We start from the raw sequence: 16,844 nt of genomic DNA, 5'->3' as shown, positions 1-16,844 counted from the left end.
TAGATTAGAGGTTACCAAGGGCTGGTGGAATGGGGGAATTGAGAGTTAATGCTTAATGATTCAAGGTTTCTGTTTGCGGTGATGAAAAATTTTGAAAATACATAGTGATTGGTGGTTGTACAACACTGTGAATGTAATTAATGTCACTGAATTGTAACTTAACAATGGTTAAAATGGCAAATTTTATGTTATTTATGTTTTACCACAGTTTAAAAAAGAAGAAAAGCAGGGGCTCTGGAGACAGACATGGATTTGACTCCCAGATTGACCACTGCCAAGCTGTGTGGAGAATCTCAGAGCCAGCCCAGGGGTGTGCATATCAGCCCCTTCCAGGCTTCATCTAATTTCTCCTTTCCCTTGGTCACTTCCTTATCTCATCTTGTTTTACTGTACATATTGCTTTAAGGTTCCTCAAGCTTTTTCTTTTTTAGCACAAGATAGAGGTACAGACAAATTAGTAACATCCTTTATATATGTCCTGGGTATACTCTGCTTGCCTCTGTGGAGGGCAGGGGGCGCACACCACGAAGCATTCTTAATTCTTTCCATTTTTAGCTGCTCCTAGGCTGAGTCAACAGAAATCTGCTTCCTTACCATGTTGTGACAAGTTAGCACCCAAAGTCAGGCTCTTGCATGCAGACTTGTATTTCTTCTACTCAGAAGACATCGAAATAAAGCATATCAAAGCTTTATTCACAAAGATGTTTGGTGGAATATTAATGATAATCTCAAAAAACTGGGAACAATCTAAAGGTCCGACGTGCGAGAGTGTTTACAGAAATTAAGGTAGCTGTACTTGATAAGACTATCCTGCAGCCATGTAAAAAAGCCTAGGATGTAATAATGTTAAATGGAGGAGAAAAAAACTTTTAACTTAGATCTGAAAGCAACTTTGTAAACACTTGACATAGTGAAAAATAATAAGAATATACAAACTGTAGTTGAGGTAGTTGCATTAGTTCAGGGGCACTACAGTGATATTTTAATTTTTCTAGTTTGTACATATTTTTCTACTTCTGTTACACTAAAAACATATAAATACAGTTTGGGTTTTTTTTTTTTAAACCATGAGATCAATGGTGTTACTCAATCAGGAGAGGGATATATATAGTATTTTTCTGACCTGCTCCAACATAACCCTGTCCATTCATGCTTGCAAGCCAGGCTACCAATCTGCTTTTATCTTAACTTCTCTCCCTTCAAGGGTTTTGGGTGGATAAATATGACTCAGCAGAATCATGTGACAAATCAGGGGCTGTATGGTGGATGAGGCCAGTGTACCCACAGCTGAATCTAGAAGCCGGGCCTCTTGGGAAGGACTAAGCAAGCAGCACTGGAGGAGCTGGCTGCTGCCTTCACAGCCTCCTTCGCGGTACTGGTGCTGACTGCCAGTTTACTGTCCCCACCTCAGCCATTGCTCCCTGTGGGCAGGGCTGGGCTCCATTCATCCTGGGGAAGCCCAGCCAGCACACTGGCCCAGAGAGAGCCACACGAGCTTGTTGAGTAAACAACTCTCACAGTGCTCCATCTATACTGGCCTTTCCACAGCTACTGGCACAGAACAGAATGCATCTTAAAGCACCAATTCCCATCAGTTTTGCTCTTTGATCTAACATTTACCAGGGACCTGCAATGGGCCAGACATGGGAAAAGCACCTTCACACGCACTGCCTTAAGATGATTCCACGTAGCCATGAGCTATGAAATAAGAAACTATGGACAGAAAAAAGGATGCAATTAAAGCACACAATTCTATTTTTGAAAGTTCTTTAACACTGAGGGCACGGTGTCTTCCAAAGAGAGGGTGGTGGTTTAGTCTTATTCAGATTTCAAGATGATATAATTTTAAACAAAGGAGTGAGGTAAAGTAAGATTCTTTTTAAAATTCATTCGTTCTCCCTAAGAGGGAGAAAGGGGACTCGAGGCAAATTCAAGACCCACACTGCTATACACATCCTCCCAAAGTTTCAATCTTCTGCCCAGCAGAGAAAGGATGCTTGGCCTAGCAATTAAAATCACTTGTCTTTTATCCCCTTCCTGCCAAAAAGGACCCCAGCCCTAACTAGTTAATCCCTAACACACACTGCTACTCCCAGAGTTGCCTGGCAACTGCTAGGAGGCGTGTCAGAGAGCAAGAAAGGCCTAAATAAATGAGCTGGAGCCTGGGCTGTCGCTTGACACGGATAAAGGGGGTTTTTCCAAATGGAGCTGCCTGGCTGCTTGTGGTTCTGTCATTTAAGTAGAGAAGAACAAGTTGGCTTGACCGATATTGTTAAATACCTTGGGCTTTGCACCTGATATTCTCTGAGTGATTGAAAAATGGGTCACATGCCCTTGTGATTTGCCTACACTCTCCCCTCTGCCAGGCAGCACCAATCTCCAAAGCCTAAAGACAGGGCAGGAGCAATGTGTATGTACTGAACAGGGGTCAAGGGCCAAACCCGGCCCCACACACTTCTCTGTTCTTCCATTTCTTTCACCCATCCTTCCAACCACTGTTCCAAAATACATGCATTGATGCCTCTGCTATGCTATGACCCATGCCCGGTGCTGGAAATGCAGAGAAAGAGCTGTTAACGTGGACACCAGGAAACCAGAACAAAGGCAGGCAGGAGGGTGGGGTGGAAGAAACCTGGGTTTTTGAGTCAGGCTGACCTGAGTCCGATTCCTGGCCTCTGCTACTTGCCAGGAAGTCAAGGCAACCTCAGCCCCTCTCCCCAATCTGTAACGCGGACAGCAAGGGGCAGTCACGGGGAATTACTGCGACCACAGATGCAAAGCAACTCAGGGGTGAAGCCTGTTGGAGGCCACAGAGCAGGTAGGAGACTCGGCTGTGGTTGGACACCCTGGTGTCTCACTTTCTGATTCTCAGGAGGAATAAGTCACTTGGCCCTGAAGAGAGACCCTACCGGGGAGCCCACAAAGGTCCTCTGGCTCTGGGACAGGCACATGGCAGAAGGCACGGATGGAGAAGAGCAGCCTGGCACCTGGCACATGGCCGGGCCACAGTAAGGAGGCCACCTTCCTCTTCTCTTCCAGGCAGGGGAAAGAAAATAAAGCTTGAGACTCCCCAGCCAGCTGCGTTTTAAATTTTTTCCAGTAGGAGAGGAAAAAAAGGCCAAGGAGTTGAAAATCTCAAGCAAGCTCTGGGCCGCAGAGGAGCTGTGGCCCAGCTCTGCTTCTTGGGCTGGGATTGGCCCCTCCTGAGGGGTCCTGCGGGAGCCGAGCAGAAAGGAGCACCATTGAGTCTGTGATGTTTCACGTTTTAAAAAAACCCAAACCCTGTGACTTTTCAGTGACCCAAGTCCCATGATGGCAGCCGCTGGCCCAGGTGGGAAAAGCCCCCAGGCTGCACTGTGCGGTGTGCCCCGTGGGCACCCTCTGTGCCCCGTACGCTCCTCCGAGCCCACCCCTGCAGGCAGTCTTCGTCCTCAGCCATGGACTGTTCTCCACCTGACCTGTCCCAGAGTCTCCCCTCAAGGCTACCAACCACTTCTGGCCACCAGCTTTCTCCTTTACTTTATGAATCGAAGGCCTTAAGTGTACTCGGGTCCTTTGACCCAGTAAAACCAAGTTGGGGATGCCGCCAAGGGAAATAATTCAGACCATGGAATGAAGGTTTATATAAAGATGGTCACTACAGTGTGGTTTAAGATGGTGAAAGGTTACTGACAATCAAAAGGACCAGTGCTGGGATATGTGGTGGGCCTCAGCACTGGTTTCAGATGGCAAGAACGTGATAAAAATATCTGTGAGCAGGGCCCAGACATCTGCCTTTTTAAGACCCCCACAGGTGATTCTGACCCACAGCCAGAGTTGAGACCCACTGGGGTCACCTGATGGAAGATGCGCAGCCATTGTTTAAGAAGAGTTTTTATATGATATGAAAAAATGCTTACGATACACTAAAAGACAAAACTAAATAACAGGGAACTGGATTGCTTTGCCAGGAATATCTCAACTAACTAAAAGTAAAAAATTAAAACCCCAAACTGAAATGAAACAAAAACAACCCCAATCTTCCAACTTATCCCCCCTCCCCCTTGTATATAGAAGAGATAACTAATAAGGACCTACTGTATAGACAGGGAACTCTACACAATACTCTGTAATGGCCTATATGGGAAAAGAATCTAAAAAGAGTGGATATATGTATATGTATAACTGAGTCACTTTGCTGTACACCTGAAACTAACACAACATTATAAATCAACTATACACCAATAAAAATTTTTTTAAAAAAGATGAGGAAAACAGGCTCAAAAACAAACAGACAGGGCTTCCCTGGTGGCGCAGTGTTTGAGAGTCCGCCTGCTGATGCAGGGGACACGGGTTCGTGCCCCGGTCCGGGAAGATCCTACATGCCGCGGAGCGGCTGGGCCCATGAGCCATGGCCACTGAGCCTGCGCGTCTGGAGCCTGTGCTCCGCAACGGGAGAGGCCACAACAGTAAGAGGACCGTGTACCGCAAACAAACAAACAAACAAACAAAAACAGACAAAACAAAACAAAAAACCCCCAAACCCTAGAACCTTGGTAGAAACATGTAAACATGTTATCTCAATTCCAGATGGTAGGATTATGGGTATTTTCTCGTTTCTAGGCTTGTTACTTTATTTTATTTTTTGAAAGATTTAATTTAATTTTATTTTTGGCTGTGTTGGGTCTTTGTTGCTGCGTGCAGGCTTTCTCTAGTTGTGGCGAGAGGGGGCTACTCTTCGTTGCGGTGCACGGGCTTCTCATTGTGGTGGCTTCTCTTGTAGTGGAGTGCAGGCTCTAGGTGCATGGGCTTCAGCAGTTGTGGCATGCGGGCTCAGTAGTTGTGGTTTGTGGGATCTAGAGTGCAGGCTCAGTAGTTGTTAGCTGCTCTGTGGCATGTGGGATCTTCCCGGACCAGGGCTCGAACCGGTGTCCCCTGTATTGCAGGCGGATTCTTATCCACTGCGCCATGAGGGAAGTCCCTAGTCCTGTTACTTTAAACTTTTTTTTTTTTTAAACCAAGAGCAGGGTTCTTTTTGTTTTTTGTTTTTTTAAATAATCACAGAAACAACTAAAGACAAGTGGCCCCATGAAAGACACCCTATCCCCTCAGCACTGTGCTGCCTGTCACCCAAGCAGGCTCACCCAGTCACCGTTCCCCATGCACCACCCCCACCACGTGGCCTGACTCTAAAACCCATGACCCCTTCTTGAGCTCACATGCACTCTGCAGTCATTATTAATCTCACAAACAATCTGGCATTGGAAGTGTTATTCCCTTTTTTAGATGAGGAAAATTGGCTATAATTAAATCTATGGTTTAAAAACCATCTAGATAACATGGTGAGGCTTGTCAGAAACTTTCAGGCCCTCTGGCTTCCCTCTTCGCCTTACAGAAAAAAGCCATTCTAGTACAGATAAATCAGACCAAAGCATGACAAGTCTCCTTATTTCATTGATTCTAAGACACAAATTTCTTCACATTTTAACATCTCTGAAATCTGGATGTCTTACAATTGACGGCATCCTTCAATTATAATTGGCAGCACCCTTTCTTAGTGATACATGCAACAGTGGTACAGCTTGATGGAATGACAGCTAAAATTCAATGAAATGTACCATGTTTACAACCATACTCATCAGCCTATTCCAAAATGCTACTTTTAATGGCTACATAATATTCTATCATATGGATATACTTTAATTTACTTAACCAGTTGTTTATCATTATGGACACTTAGTCCATTCCATGTTTCTACCATTACAAATCTGCTACTGGGGACACCTTTACTTCAAGCTTTCCCTTTTTCTGCTATGGGCATCATCATTCTCTTCCTGATCCAAATCTTGGGAGACATTTTGACATTTCTTGCCCCTCATCTCCCATATTTTTTCTATTTCTAGACTCATCTAGTCATTTCTTCTTCATGGTACCTTTTCCTGGTGTAACCACTGGAGGGCTTTCTTCTGAGTTCCCCAACCATCCCCTGGTCTCTGCTTCCAGTTTCCTTTTCAGTCCAGCACTGGATTACTGGTCAAACATGACTCCAGTCACATCTCATCTCTGCTCACACTCCTCGCCAACCATCCAAGGCTCTGTCAAACCTGGCTCCAACCTTTCCTGCAGCCCCATCTCCCCACCCAAACCCGTGACTCCAGACAAAGGGGCCATGAAGGGTTCTGCCTCCAAGCCTTTGCTCACTCAGATAACCCCATGCCCACCACAGGAAGGGAAGCTGCTGTCTTTCTTTTTCCAAGTTTCAGCTTTCCTATGAGAGGTTCTATGGCTCACTGGCTCCTTATAACCACCTGGAAATGCAGAATGATAGGTATGCTTATTCTCATTTCACAGTGAAGAAGCTGAAGTTTAGAGAGATTAAGTGCCCAAGTACAGAGCCAGGCTTTAAACTCCAGGACTTCCATCCTTAAATCCGATGCCTTTGAGAGCCAAGTGCAAGTACAACCATAAACTTCTCTGCAGGAGCAACTTTTGCCCGGATCATATACCCAGCAATACCAGACTCAACAGCCTCTGGATTCTAGACGTATACATGACAACAATGATGTCACTGTAAGAGTGGAAATACTTCATGTCTATCAGTTCCCAGTAGCCTAAGGAAAGGACTGGGCCAGTTGTCCCATTCTCACTTTAAAGATGGGAAGAAGACAGAATTTTCCTTGAATTATACCAGCTCTCAAAACAGCACTGAACCTGACTGGTTTGGATGGGCCCAAGGTCAGGACAAAGAATCAGAGCCATCTGTCTTGGAGACAAGCAGGACGTGAGAAACTTGCTTTAAGCTGAAGGGCTTTTTAGGACCTAAGGAAAGTATTTCTTAGGAAGCAAAGAGAGTGCATCCCTTCTATTATGTGGCCATGACATTGCCTGAAGCTGAGGCAGCCTAGCGAGTCAGGCCCAAGTGTTGGATGGAAGACAAGGAACAAGGTGGCATCAGGCTGCTGCTCCCTGAGCACCCACTGCCCCAGCCACTTCACAGAACATGCGCCTGGGTGAAGGGGAAACAAGGTGTTTGCTATCACTCTGTGCTTCACTTACACATGCAGTGGAGTCATAATGGTGAAAAAGTACTTAGCAAGGTATAACTGTGGCTTATGAGGAAGCACGTTCAAGATTCACTGTCAGAGTTTGCACATGAAATGCACTGCCTGATATCTAATCATCTTCTGTCATTTAATCTAATAAAATGCTATGGGTTAAAACAAAAACAAACATCCTGACCTATAGGCAGTGCGACCTGGGCTGGTCCCTCACAGACACTCTGACTAGGCTGGGTGTGGCTGCCATCTCCGCCTGTTCAGGATGAAGGGAGCTCCGTGCTCCCTAGAGAAAAGGGCTGTCAGCAAGGTCCCCTCCAATGTCCTCTCTTATGCAGCGACCCAGGTCCCTGGGCCAATTTCTCCATTCTCCTTGGCCAAGAGGCTACGAGGAGGCGGATATCCGATGAAAGCTTCTCACTGAAGCTGGGAGAGCTGGTAGCTTCTTTGGTTTTAGGGATGACCTGGTGTCTTCATATCCGCACTGTAACTAATCACCTCACGGATGAGGCAACAGAGGCTCAGAAAGGTTGAAGGGCCATGGAGGCAGGAGACATTATTCCCCAGTCCTCAGTATACTTCGTAGTCAATACATCAAGACCACTCTGGGAACCTCTAAGGAGTGAGCCCCCTGGATGCCTTGCTTTCTCAAGTGTGAAGTAGAGGTCCCCGTGCCGGAAAACGGCGTTGAGGCTCAGTGGGAAAACACGGGCACTGGGCGGACCTACCTGGCCCCTCCACTGGTCAGCAAGTTATTGCTTCTGTGAGCCTTGGTTTCCCCATGTGTCAAGCGGAGATGATCACTGTTACCTCACAGGCTTACTGGGACTCCTCAGTGAGAGCACGTGTGTGCAGTGCTGAGCACTGTGACCCGCAGAGGGAGCTACTGACCAGGGAGGGCAGGGGCCCTAACATTCACCGGAGCAGAGTGCTTCACACAGGGCAGCTCGGCTTCCTTGTGCTAAGAGGTAGCGCGAGGGGAGGACACTCCCCCAGCCCTCCAACACACACACACACACACACACCCACACACACACACACACACACACACACACACACACACCCACACCCCACCTCTTCTGGTGAATTCAACAACCAGATGAATAGCAGGTTTCCTGTGGCCCTGACCAAACATGGATTCGTAACATGTCAAGAAGCTACTCACCGGCTCTATTTTCAGAGCGTTTCGGTAGCTGCCGAAGAAAGCGGCCTGGGCCTTGAGGAAGGCTCTGGCCACACCATCGCCAGTTGTTGTGGAGACCTTCTTCAGCCGGTTCTTCAGTGAAGAGATCTGGTGACACAAAGGAGACAGAGGCTGAGGGCAGGGTTGGAGGAGGATGGCTGGCTACGCCCAACACACACAGAGCTCTAGAAAACCCCCGGGATGGGGATGGATTTGACACATCAACTGCTGGGAGAACAAACACACATTCAGTATTGGGGCAGGTTTTTGAAATTTAAATAAATCTTGCTCCTATTAGGGAGTATCTAATAAAAACAAAAACAAAACCACTTTCTAAGCAGTTTCAATGTGCCAGTTTAATTGCTTTCACATAAATTTTCTTACTTAATTCTTTCAACAGTCCTGTAGGAAAGGGATTGTGCTCCCTTCTTACAAGGGTGAAACAGTCTCAGAGAGGTTATATTACATGGCTAGTAACAAACCCAAGAAGTGACCAAGTTGGAATATTAATTGAAGTCTTATAATCTGAGCCCAAACTACACAAATTTTTTTAGTTCCAATTCCATTTCCTCTTCAGATTACTTACAAATATTAGAAATAAATGGCTTATTTATAACAGATTATAATATATATTATCATATACCTCATACTCTGAATATATATATTTTAAATGTACTATAAATTATATATTTATTAAATATATATAAAGTATATATAATATGTATAATATATTATTATAAACCTCATATTCTAAAGGAATAGTCATTATATAGACTTACAGAAACATACTTATATAGCTTATAGATACGCACCCAACAGATTAAAACAAAGTAGACAAGAAAGTCATGGCAAAGCAAAAAGGGAAACATGAGTTGTGAGATTCTTTGGATCCAAAGCAGTTGCACACATGAACACAAAATTTCCTGAAAGTGAGAATGAAAAGAGATTTTTTCCTATGAGTCCTCAATGTAGGAAAGCCTGTGTGACATGACGGTTGTTGCCCTCAACATCAGAGACAACATTAAGCTTCCTGGTCTGTTTCCAATATGCCATCCATCTCAGGAAGCCATATTGCACAGCTTCTGGGCACACCACTCACACTATGTTCCATGTGAAAAGTGTCCCTGGAATTGTGCAACTTGGTAGCCTTGAGTCAATGGTGATACAATGGTGAGCAAAACCAGACAAGGGCCTTCCCCTCATTAAACTTATATTCTCGTGAAGAAAATACCGATACATATGACATTGCTACCATGACAAGCCTGTGATAGAGCTCACCAAGGAGGTCAAGGAAGGCTTCACGGAGAGAAACAGGCTTAGACTGAGATCTGAAGGATGAGCTGAAGTAGTTAACTTGCAAAGAGGGGAAGGAACAGTGTACCAAACACGGGGATCAGCATTTGCAAAGACACTGTAGTGAGGAGGAGTTTAGAGACTAGGGAGAACTGTGGCTTCAGTGGAGAGAATGGAGAATACGGCTTTCAATGAGGATAGAGGGAAAGGCAGGGGTCAAGAGCTGTGAATACATTAAGAAATTTTTTCCTTCATTTTGAGATAAAGGTAAAGCTAATGACTGTCTTTAAGCATGTAGGTGACATATGAACAGCACATTTCAGGAATCTGTATGGGGCTTAGATATAGGACTACCTAACGGCCTGACATTATTTAAGGATAAAATTTAGGGTAAAATTTAAAGATGAAATAGGAAATTAGATGCAGGTGGTCCATGAATCATCTACAAATTTTTAATATGAATGAGTAATGATCATTTTTCTGGGTATAGGCTGTATAGCTATCCTCAGGTTCCTAAAGGTGCCTGTGAACCTAAAAATATTAAGAACCTGGGATGGATTACATATACTCTTGAAATGCTCCATGGACATTATTTCTTATTACCAAGCTTCTGATAAGGGGTTTGTAATAGCTTATTAAGATATATTTTACATATCATAAAATTCATTCATTTAAAATCTATAATTCAGTAGTTTTAGTATAGTGACAGTGTTGTAGAACTATCACTATAATCTAATTCCAGAACACTTTCATCACCCCAAAAAGAAAACCCATCTTATTGGCAGGTACTTCTCACTCCCCACTAATCCTGCTCCCCTCCTCCCTCACCCCAGTCCTAGGTAACCACTGATCCACTTTCTGTCTCTATGAATTTGCCTATTCTGGACATTCCTTACAAATGGAATCATACAATAGGTGGTCTTTTTTTTCTGACTGGCTTCTTTCACTTAGCATACTGCTCATTAAAAACATGTTTCATCCACATTGTAGCACTTATTAGTACTTCCTTTTTTTCCACAGTTGAATAATATTTCATCGTATGGAAAGACCACATTTTATCTCTTCATCAGCTGATGGGCATCTGGGTTGTTTTTTTGGCTATTATTATTAACGCTGCTAAAAACATTCATGTATAAGCTTTTATGTGGAGACAGCAGAGATTTTGAGGCAAGAAACCGAATGGCAAAAATCCTCTGTTGCCAGATCTTTTAAAATAAAAATAATCCGTGTTTACTGAGCGTAGGGGAAGAAATCCTGTGCTGCTGCTCAAGGGGCGTGCCACATGCTTGGACAATCTAGTGAGTGAAGGTGGGATGATCTACTTCTCGGCTAAGTCAGAAGGGACGGGAACATGCGTTGAGGGGCAGCCACCCCATCTCCACTCAGAGGTGGGCCAAGGAAAACAATTTTCCTCTGGAAGCAGCTTGGAGTCTGTCATGACACCTGGGTGGAAATATTCGGTTTATCGTGACCACCCCACCCCACCCCGCCACCGATTCTGGCACACATGCGCCCCAGCACCACAGTGGTGAGAGCCCACGAGAAGCAGCGCAGGCCACTCAGCGCCCCGGCAGTCTGTCATGGACCTCCAACTTGAAATAGCAATGTGAAAAAGAAATATGCTTTATTAAAATGTTAAAAATATTGCCCACTTCCCACCCTCCAAATAATAAAAGTGCTGCCTTTCCCGGGGACGAGGGTGACATTTCCATCCTTTGAAACAGTACAAGCCGGTGTCTCTCTTTTGTCTCCTCAAAGCCCTTGGGCCACCTGTGCCGCAGATTATTCCTCACTTAACCTTCCCTGGCCTTTTGCTTTCGTTCGGGAGGTGTTTAATTACCTTGGACTCACAAGGCTGCACTTCAGGTGAGCCTCTCCTAATGGCCTCATTACCATTTTACACAAAGAAGTCGTTGCTGATTGTAACTAAGCAAATAGGAGTGTGTGCCTTCCCGCCTGCCCCAGCTGCTCTGACATCAGCCAAGTGGTCCTGGGCTCTTGGTGCCCCTGTGACCACTCAGGCCAAGACTTCTGAAGACCTCTCCTCACCCTACAACAAGGAGAAGCTTTTCTCAGCACTTCAAACTTAGAAACTTCAAGTATATGCACAACTGATAACTGGTGATAGCATACTGTCCTTTAAATAAAAGTGAGGAAGGAAACTCTAAGGCTTAAATAACCCACAGTCATACATCTAAAACCCAACTTGCTCTGAGTGCTCCTGGGGGTGCTGGTCAAATCACTGACATCAGGGATCATCAGGCATAATTTGGGGGGACAGAAAAGCCAGCGAGGGTGGCTTCCTCCTTTATTGAGGTATCAGGAGGGAGACAGAAAACAAAGGGAAGAGAGTACAAAATTGAACTTGTCAGCATCTGAACTTCCCTCCTCCTCCTCTTTTCCCATCTTGGATACCGCAGCATCACCCAGCCAGTCTCCTAGGCTAGATTCAGATGTTAGATTCCATTCTTCTCCTTCCCTTCCCACAACCATTCTCCACATCTTACCACCCTCCTGCCAATATATCCTGAATCTCTCAGTGCCCATGACCTTGGCCCTGTGCTGCTCAGCTCTACCCATCTTCTCTGGCCCAGATCAGTGGAGTAGTTTCCCAGATCAGATGGACTCTCTGTCTTTAGTTTTCCTTCAATGCCAACTACCCACAGCTGTCCCAGTATTCTTGGAAATATATGAATCTGATCTCTATCAAAATCCTTCAGTGCCCCCACCCTTGGCCGTCACCACCTGCAGGAAAACATCCTAACTCCTCCGAGTAGTCTGCGACGTTTTCCTCAGCTGGCCTCGCTTCCCTTGGCCCCCCTTAACGGGTATTTGACTGATACTGAATTGCTATCTAGAAGCATATACAACCCTCCAGCCCAAACACATGCTGACAACTCAAATGGAGCTGTCCCTTGTCCCTTTCTGTCCTACTTGTGAACATCTATTTACCCTTTGAAAGACCATCCAAGTGTCCATGAGTAGAGGCCTATTAAGTAAATTATACCACATCCTTGAAATATTGCATAGCTGCTAAAAAAAAAAAAAAAAAAGTGGCAGTACTCTGTGAACTAACATGAAAAGATGTCCACAAACTACACCCAAATGGGGAGAAAGCACAAGTTACAGAGCAATATATATAACATGAATCATTTAAAAATATATATATGTATAAAAATCATTTATACATATATATGTAGTAAGAATCTAAAATGCCACATATCAAACTTTAACCATGTAGGGATGCTTTCACTTTCTATTTTATGCACTTCTGATTGTTTTGATTATGCTTTATAAAAAAGTATGTTACTTTTATAATAAAGAATTTAAATGAGGTATTTTTCTTTAATAGTCAAGTTAAACATTGCCTTGGGTTAAGAGAAAGAAGAAATCCAAATGTCCCCTCCTTTGTGAAGCCTTCCCTGACCACTAAGACAGGCTTAATGACGCCCTGCCTGGGCCCCCTTGGACTGCGAGCTGTCAGTGAATTGTAGTGTCTACTACCTTTCCTGCTAGCCTGTGAGTTCCTAGAAGGGCCAGCAGTGGTCCAGCAGTACTTGGCCCAGCGTCATCATTCAGCACTTTTTGCTAAATAAAAGAACAGATGAGCGAGTGTTCTGACATCTTAAAAGGCATTTCCAATGGCCGAGCCTCCGTGCTTGGAGGAAAGTCTAGGATTACATTCAGTGAATGATCATTGGAAGAAATGGTCTCAGTTGGGAAGGACTGGGGGAAAAATTGATACTCTGCCGTGTCCCTTTTGCAGAGGGTCATCACTAAGATGCAACCAAAATTGCAAGGAAAATGAAGCTCTGGTGGCTGAATGAATTAAAGTGGACAACGGGGCCAGTCTTACACCACACTGCACGTGCCACATGTCCAGTAACATATGCAGTGTTCTCCACCCCGTCCCGCACCCTCTTCCTGTTTGCCCTGGTCACTACAGGCTCTACCTCTGGGGTCTCTTGGCTTCACTTGCTCCTCTATCCCCGTGCACTCCTCAGGCAGTAGAGTGTAGAGCTTGAGTCACAAAAGCCAAGTCTAAGATTAGAAATCAGTCTTCCTTACTTTCTTAACCTTTCTGAGCTTCAGTTTCCTTTGCTGTAAAATGAGATATTTGTAACATACATACATTGTGAGGATTAAAATATAATGGATGTAAATGGAGAACAGACATAACAAACTGCCTGGCTTTGTGTTTTGTTTAATTAGTACCTGGACTACTGCACCAGTCTTTCAACCGGTGGCCCTTCTCCTATTTTCTTCCTGGTCTGATCCATCCTTTGCACTTTGAATTATCTTTCTAAAACAAGAGGTTGAATCATATCACTTCCTTCTTCTAAAATTTTCAGTGACTCCATGGTGCTAACATATAAAGTCCAAGTTCCTTAGCACAATATTCAAGGCCTTCTATGGGTTTGGTTCCAGCTCTGTTTCCAACTTTATCTTCTACTCAATCTCAAAGGCCTCAAGACTATCCCTAAGCCTGGGATACTCTTTATCTCATTCTCTAACAAAACTCTTCTATTAAAAGTTTTTTAAAAAGCCGCTGACTTTCTGTGATGCCCTGTCAGAACAAATAGTTCTTTCTCCGGGCACATTAGTTCTGTTACTTTGGTTGATGCCTAATCTTTGCAGGCTCCATGTTGGAGATGTGCTGGGAACAGAGCTGCATATGATCAGGGCCCAGCTCCCGAGGGCTTGCAGTCAAGCTCCCCCAGACCAGTCACAACTTAGCTCATTACTACTTCAGAAGGGGCTCTCCCATTGTATTCATCATCATATTTAGCTTTTTTTGTATAACCAGCAGCTTACATATCTTCCTTCCTGCTACGATGAAGATAACCCTTGCAATTTATACCACTCAACAAGTATAAGATTATTTCTTCATCACTTGGTTGCAATTTGTAGGGGGAGAGGAGAATAAGGATGGCACGCTATTCACCTAGTCACCTCTGAGACACTCCTATCCACCTCTTTCCATCAGTGCTGGCACCTTAAGATCTTTCAGCAGCTTCCCTGTTGCTCTGAGGATAAAGACAGTCCTAGCCTGGCCTACAAGGCTACACCCTTTTTCAGATCCGAGGGTCCTGCACCCGCTCCATGGCTTCGGCCACACCAACTGGGTTCCAGTTGCCCTGGCCTCTCTTATACTCCAGGACCTTTGGATAGGCTAACTCCTCTGTTTGGAGTGCTCTCTCCATCACCCCCTTGCCTAGCATTCAGCACCGTGCAACAGGCCTTTCCACAGATAATCGGTCACCTGTGTTGTCCAGTGTGGTAGCTGCTATTGAGCACTTGAAATGTAGCTGCTTTGACTGAGGAACTGAATTTTATTTCATTTTAATCAATTAAAAAAATTTTTTTTAGATGTTGGGGGTAGGAGTTTATTAATTTATTTTATTTATTTTTGCTGTGTTGGGTCTTCGTTTCTGTGCGAGGGCTTTCTCTAGTTGTGGCAAGCAGGGGCCACTCTTCATCGCGGTGCGCAGGCCTCTCACTATTGCGGCCTCTCTTGTTGCGGAGCACAGGCTCCAGATGCGCAGGCTCAGTAGTTGTGGCTCACGGGCCTAGTTGCTCTGCGGCATGTGGGATCTTCCCAGACCAGGGCTCCAACCCATGTCCCCTGCATTGGCAGGCGGATTCTCAACCACTGCGCCACCAGGGAAGCCCAATCAATTTAAATTTAAATAGCCACATGTGGATAGTAGCTACCATACTGGACAACCCAAGGCCCTAGATCAACTACTATTCATCCTTTAGATCTCAGCTCAAATACCACTGCCTCGGTCTGACCCCCTCAGATTAGGCCAAGGTTCCCTTGTCATATACTCTCCCTGTACCTTTCCTTCATAGACAAACAGCAAAGTGATGATGTATTATATGACAGTCCATTAACATCTGTCTCTTCCATTAGACTGAAGGTTCTAGGGAGGCAGGGACCATGGCCACCCTCAGTGCTGGCACAACACTACAAATAGAGATATAGTTCTTCTCAAAATCTGACTCAAGTCATCCTGGGCAGGGGGTCCACTTGCATTAACTGCTCAGTGTCAGAACTGAAGTTAAAAGGTTTTTTTGGACAAATCAGACACCTGCAGCAGCTGGAAGGGGGGCAATAGGATTACTTTCTCTCCCCCTTTATAAAATAGCCCTTAAGGACTAAGGCAGATTGATTCTTCCTTTCGTGAATAAACTAGACATCAAGGCTTTGTTATAAGATCTCCTGGGGAACGTCTGGGTCTGGAGAGGGGAGGAGGAACTATTGCCTTATTTGCCCATCCTCAGGGGCATGTGTATATTGGCTCCTCTGCTACCTTCACGTGGGCAATGAAATGGCATGGTGCATCTCTCTGTGCCTTAGTTAGTTCTTGCCTAAATTTGAAGCAAAAAGTCTTGATATGTAAAGGCAATCTCACCCCACTCTCTTTCCCAGTAATAGTTTCTGAGAAAACCAGGAATTCATCAGGAAAAAGGAATAGGAACTAGCATTTATCAAGTACTCTACTAGGTACCAATAGCCATGGTAGGTGTTTTCATGCCCAGCACTGTATTAAAATTTCAGAACAAGTGGGCCAGGCAGAGACAGTTATCCCCACTATACAGATGAGAAAAGTGAGCCTCAGCCCCATCTCACACAGATAGTACAGCAAGGGGCAGAGGCTAAAGTCAAGCACAAGTTGGTCTTACTCCAAAGTCTGCGCTATTCCATTAATTCTTACTGCTGTCAGGATTTCTTAGGCCAGCAAATTAGATTTGTCCACGATACTGGTTTATTTTTTTCCACAACTTAATATATCTCCATTATTGCCTCCTTTCATTCCTTGCTTTTCTGTTTCTTACTTGAAAACATGGTTGTACCTTGACCTCGGTTGGCTTTAATTGCTTCTTCTGCATCCGATTTTCCCCTCAAAGAGCCTGGTTCTCCATGGGGGAGTGGGGACTGTGCTAGTTAACGCGGAGCTCCAAGCTGGGGCCGGCTATGACCCCAGTGGCCCAGGTCTTTGCTCCCTCTGTCTCTCCTGACATCTTATGGGCCGAGTATTAAGTCGGAAAGTTAAGAGGTGAGCATTACAATTCTAAGCAGCTTTTTGTCAGACAAAAGGATCAATTTTCATTATGTGAGTGGCTACTTCATTACATGCTATAATGGCTTTGTTGAGCATCCTGAGAACTAACTATCAAGTCCTCAGGATGACATGCTTGGAGTAAAAAAGTACAATTTAAAAACAAAAAGGTCCATTTCTACTATCTGCCAAATAAAGCTCAGGAGGAGTCTTGCACTCACAGTGCACTCTAGACCCCTCCCTGCCTGGTTAATCCCAGTACCTCAG

General features: G+C 44.8%; 1 protein-coding gene across 4 annotated transcripts in view; it reads right to left on the bottom strand.

Moving 5' to 3' along the window:
* The window catches only part of DENND1A (DENN domain containing 1A), a 543,444-nt gene that overhangs the window by 140,328 nt on the left and 386,272 nt on the right, over positions 1-16,844 (bottom strand). For all 4 annotated transcript variants that reach the window (XM_060100633.1, XM_060100635.1, XM_060100634.1 and 1 more), the window contains exon 13: positions 8,200-8,325. In XM_060100633.1, coding sequence (XP_059956616.1) covers positions 8,200-8,325 — 126 coding nt within the window. The remainder of the gene's footprint in view (positions 1-8,199; positions 8,326-16,844) is intronic.

Source organism: Mesoplodon densirostris, chromosome 6 (genome assembly GCF_025265405.1).
Source record: "Mesoplodon densirostris isolate mMesDen1 chromosome 6, mMesDen1 primary haplotype, whole genome shotgun sequence".
In the NCBI taxonomy this organism is placed as follows: Eukaryota; Metazoa; Chordata; class Mammalia; order Artiodactyla; family Ziphiidae; genus Mesoplodon; species Mesoplodon densirostris.
This window is presented reverse-complemented; position numbering and strand designations above follow the sequence as displayed.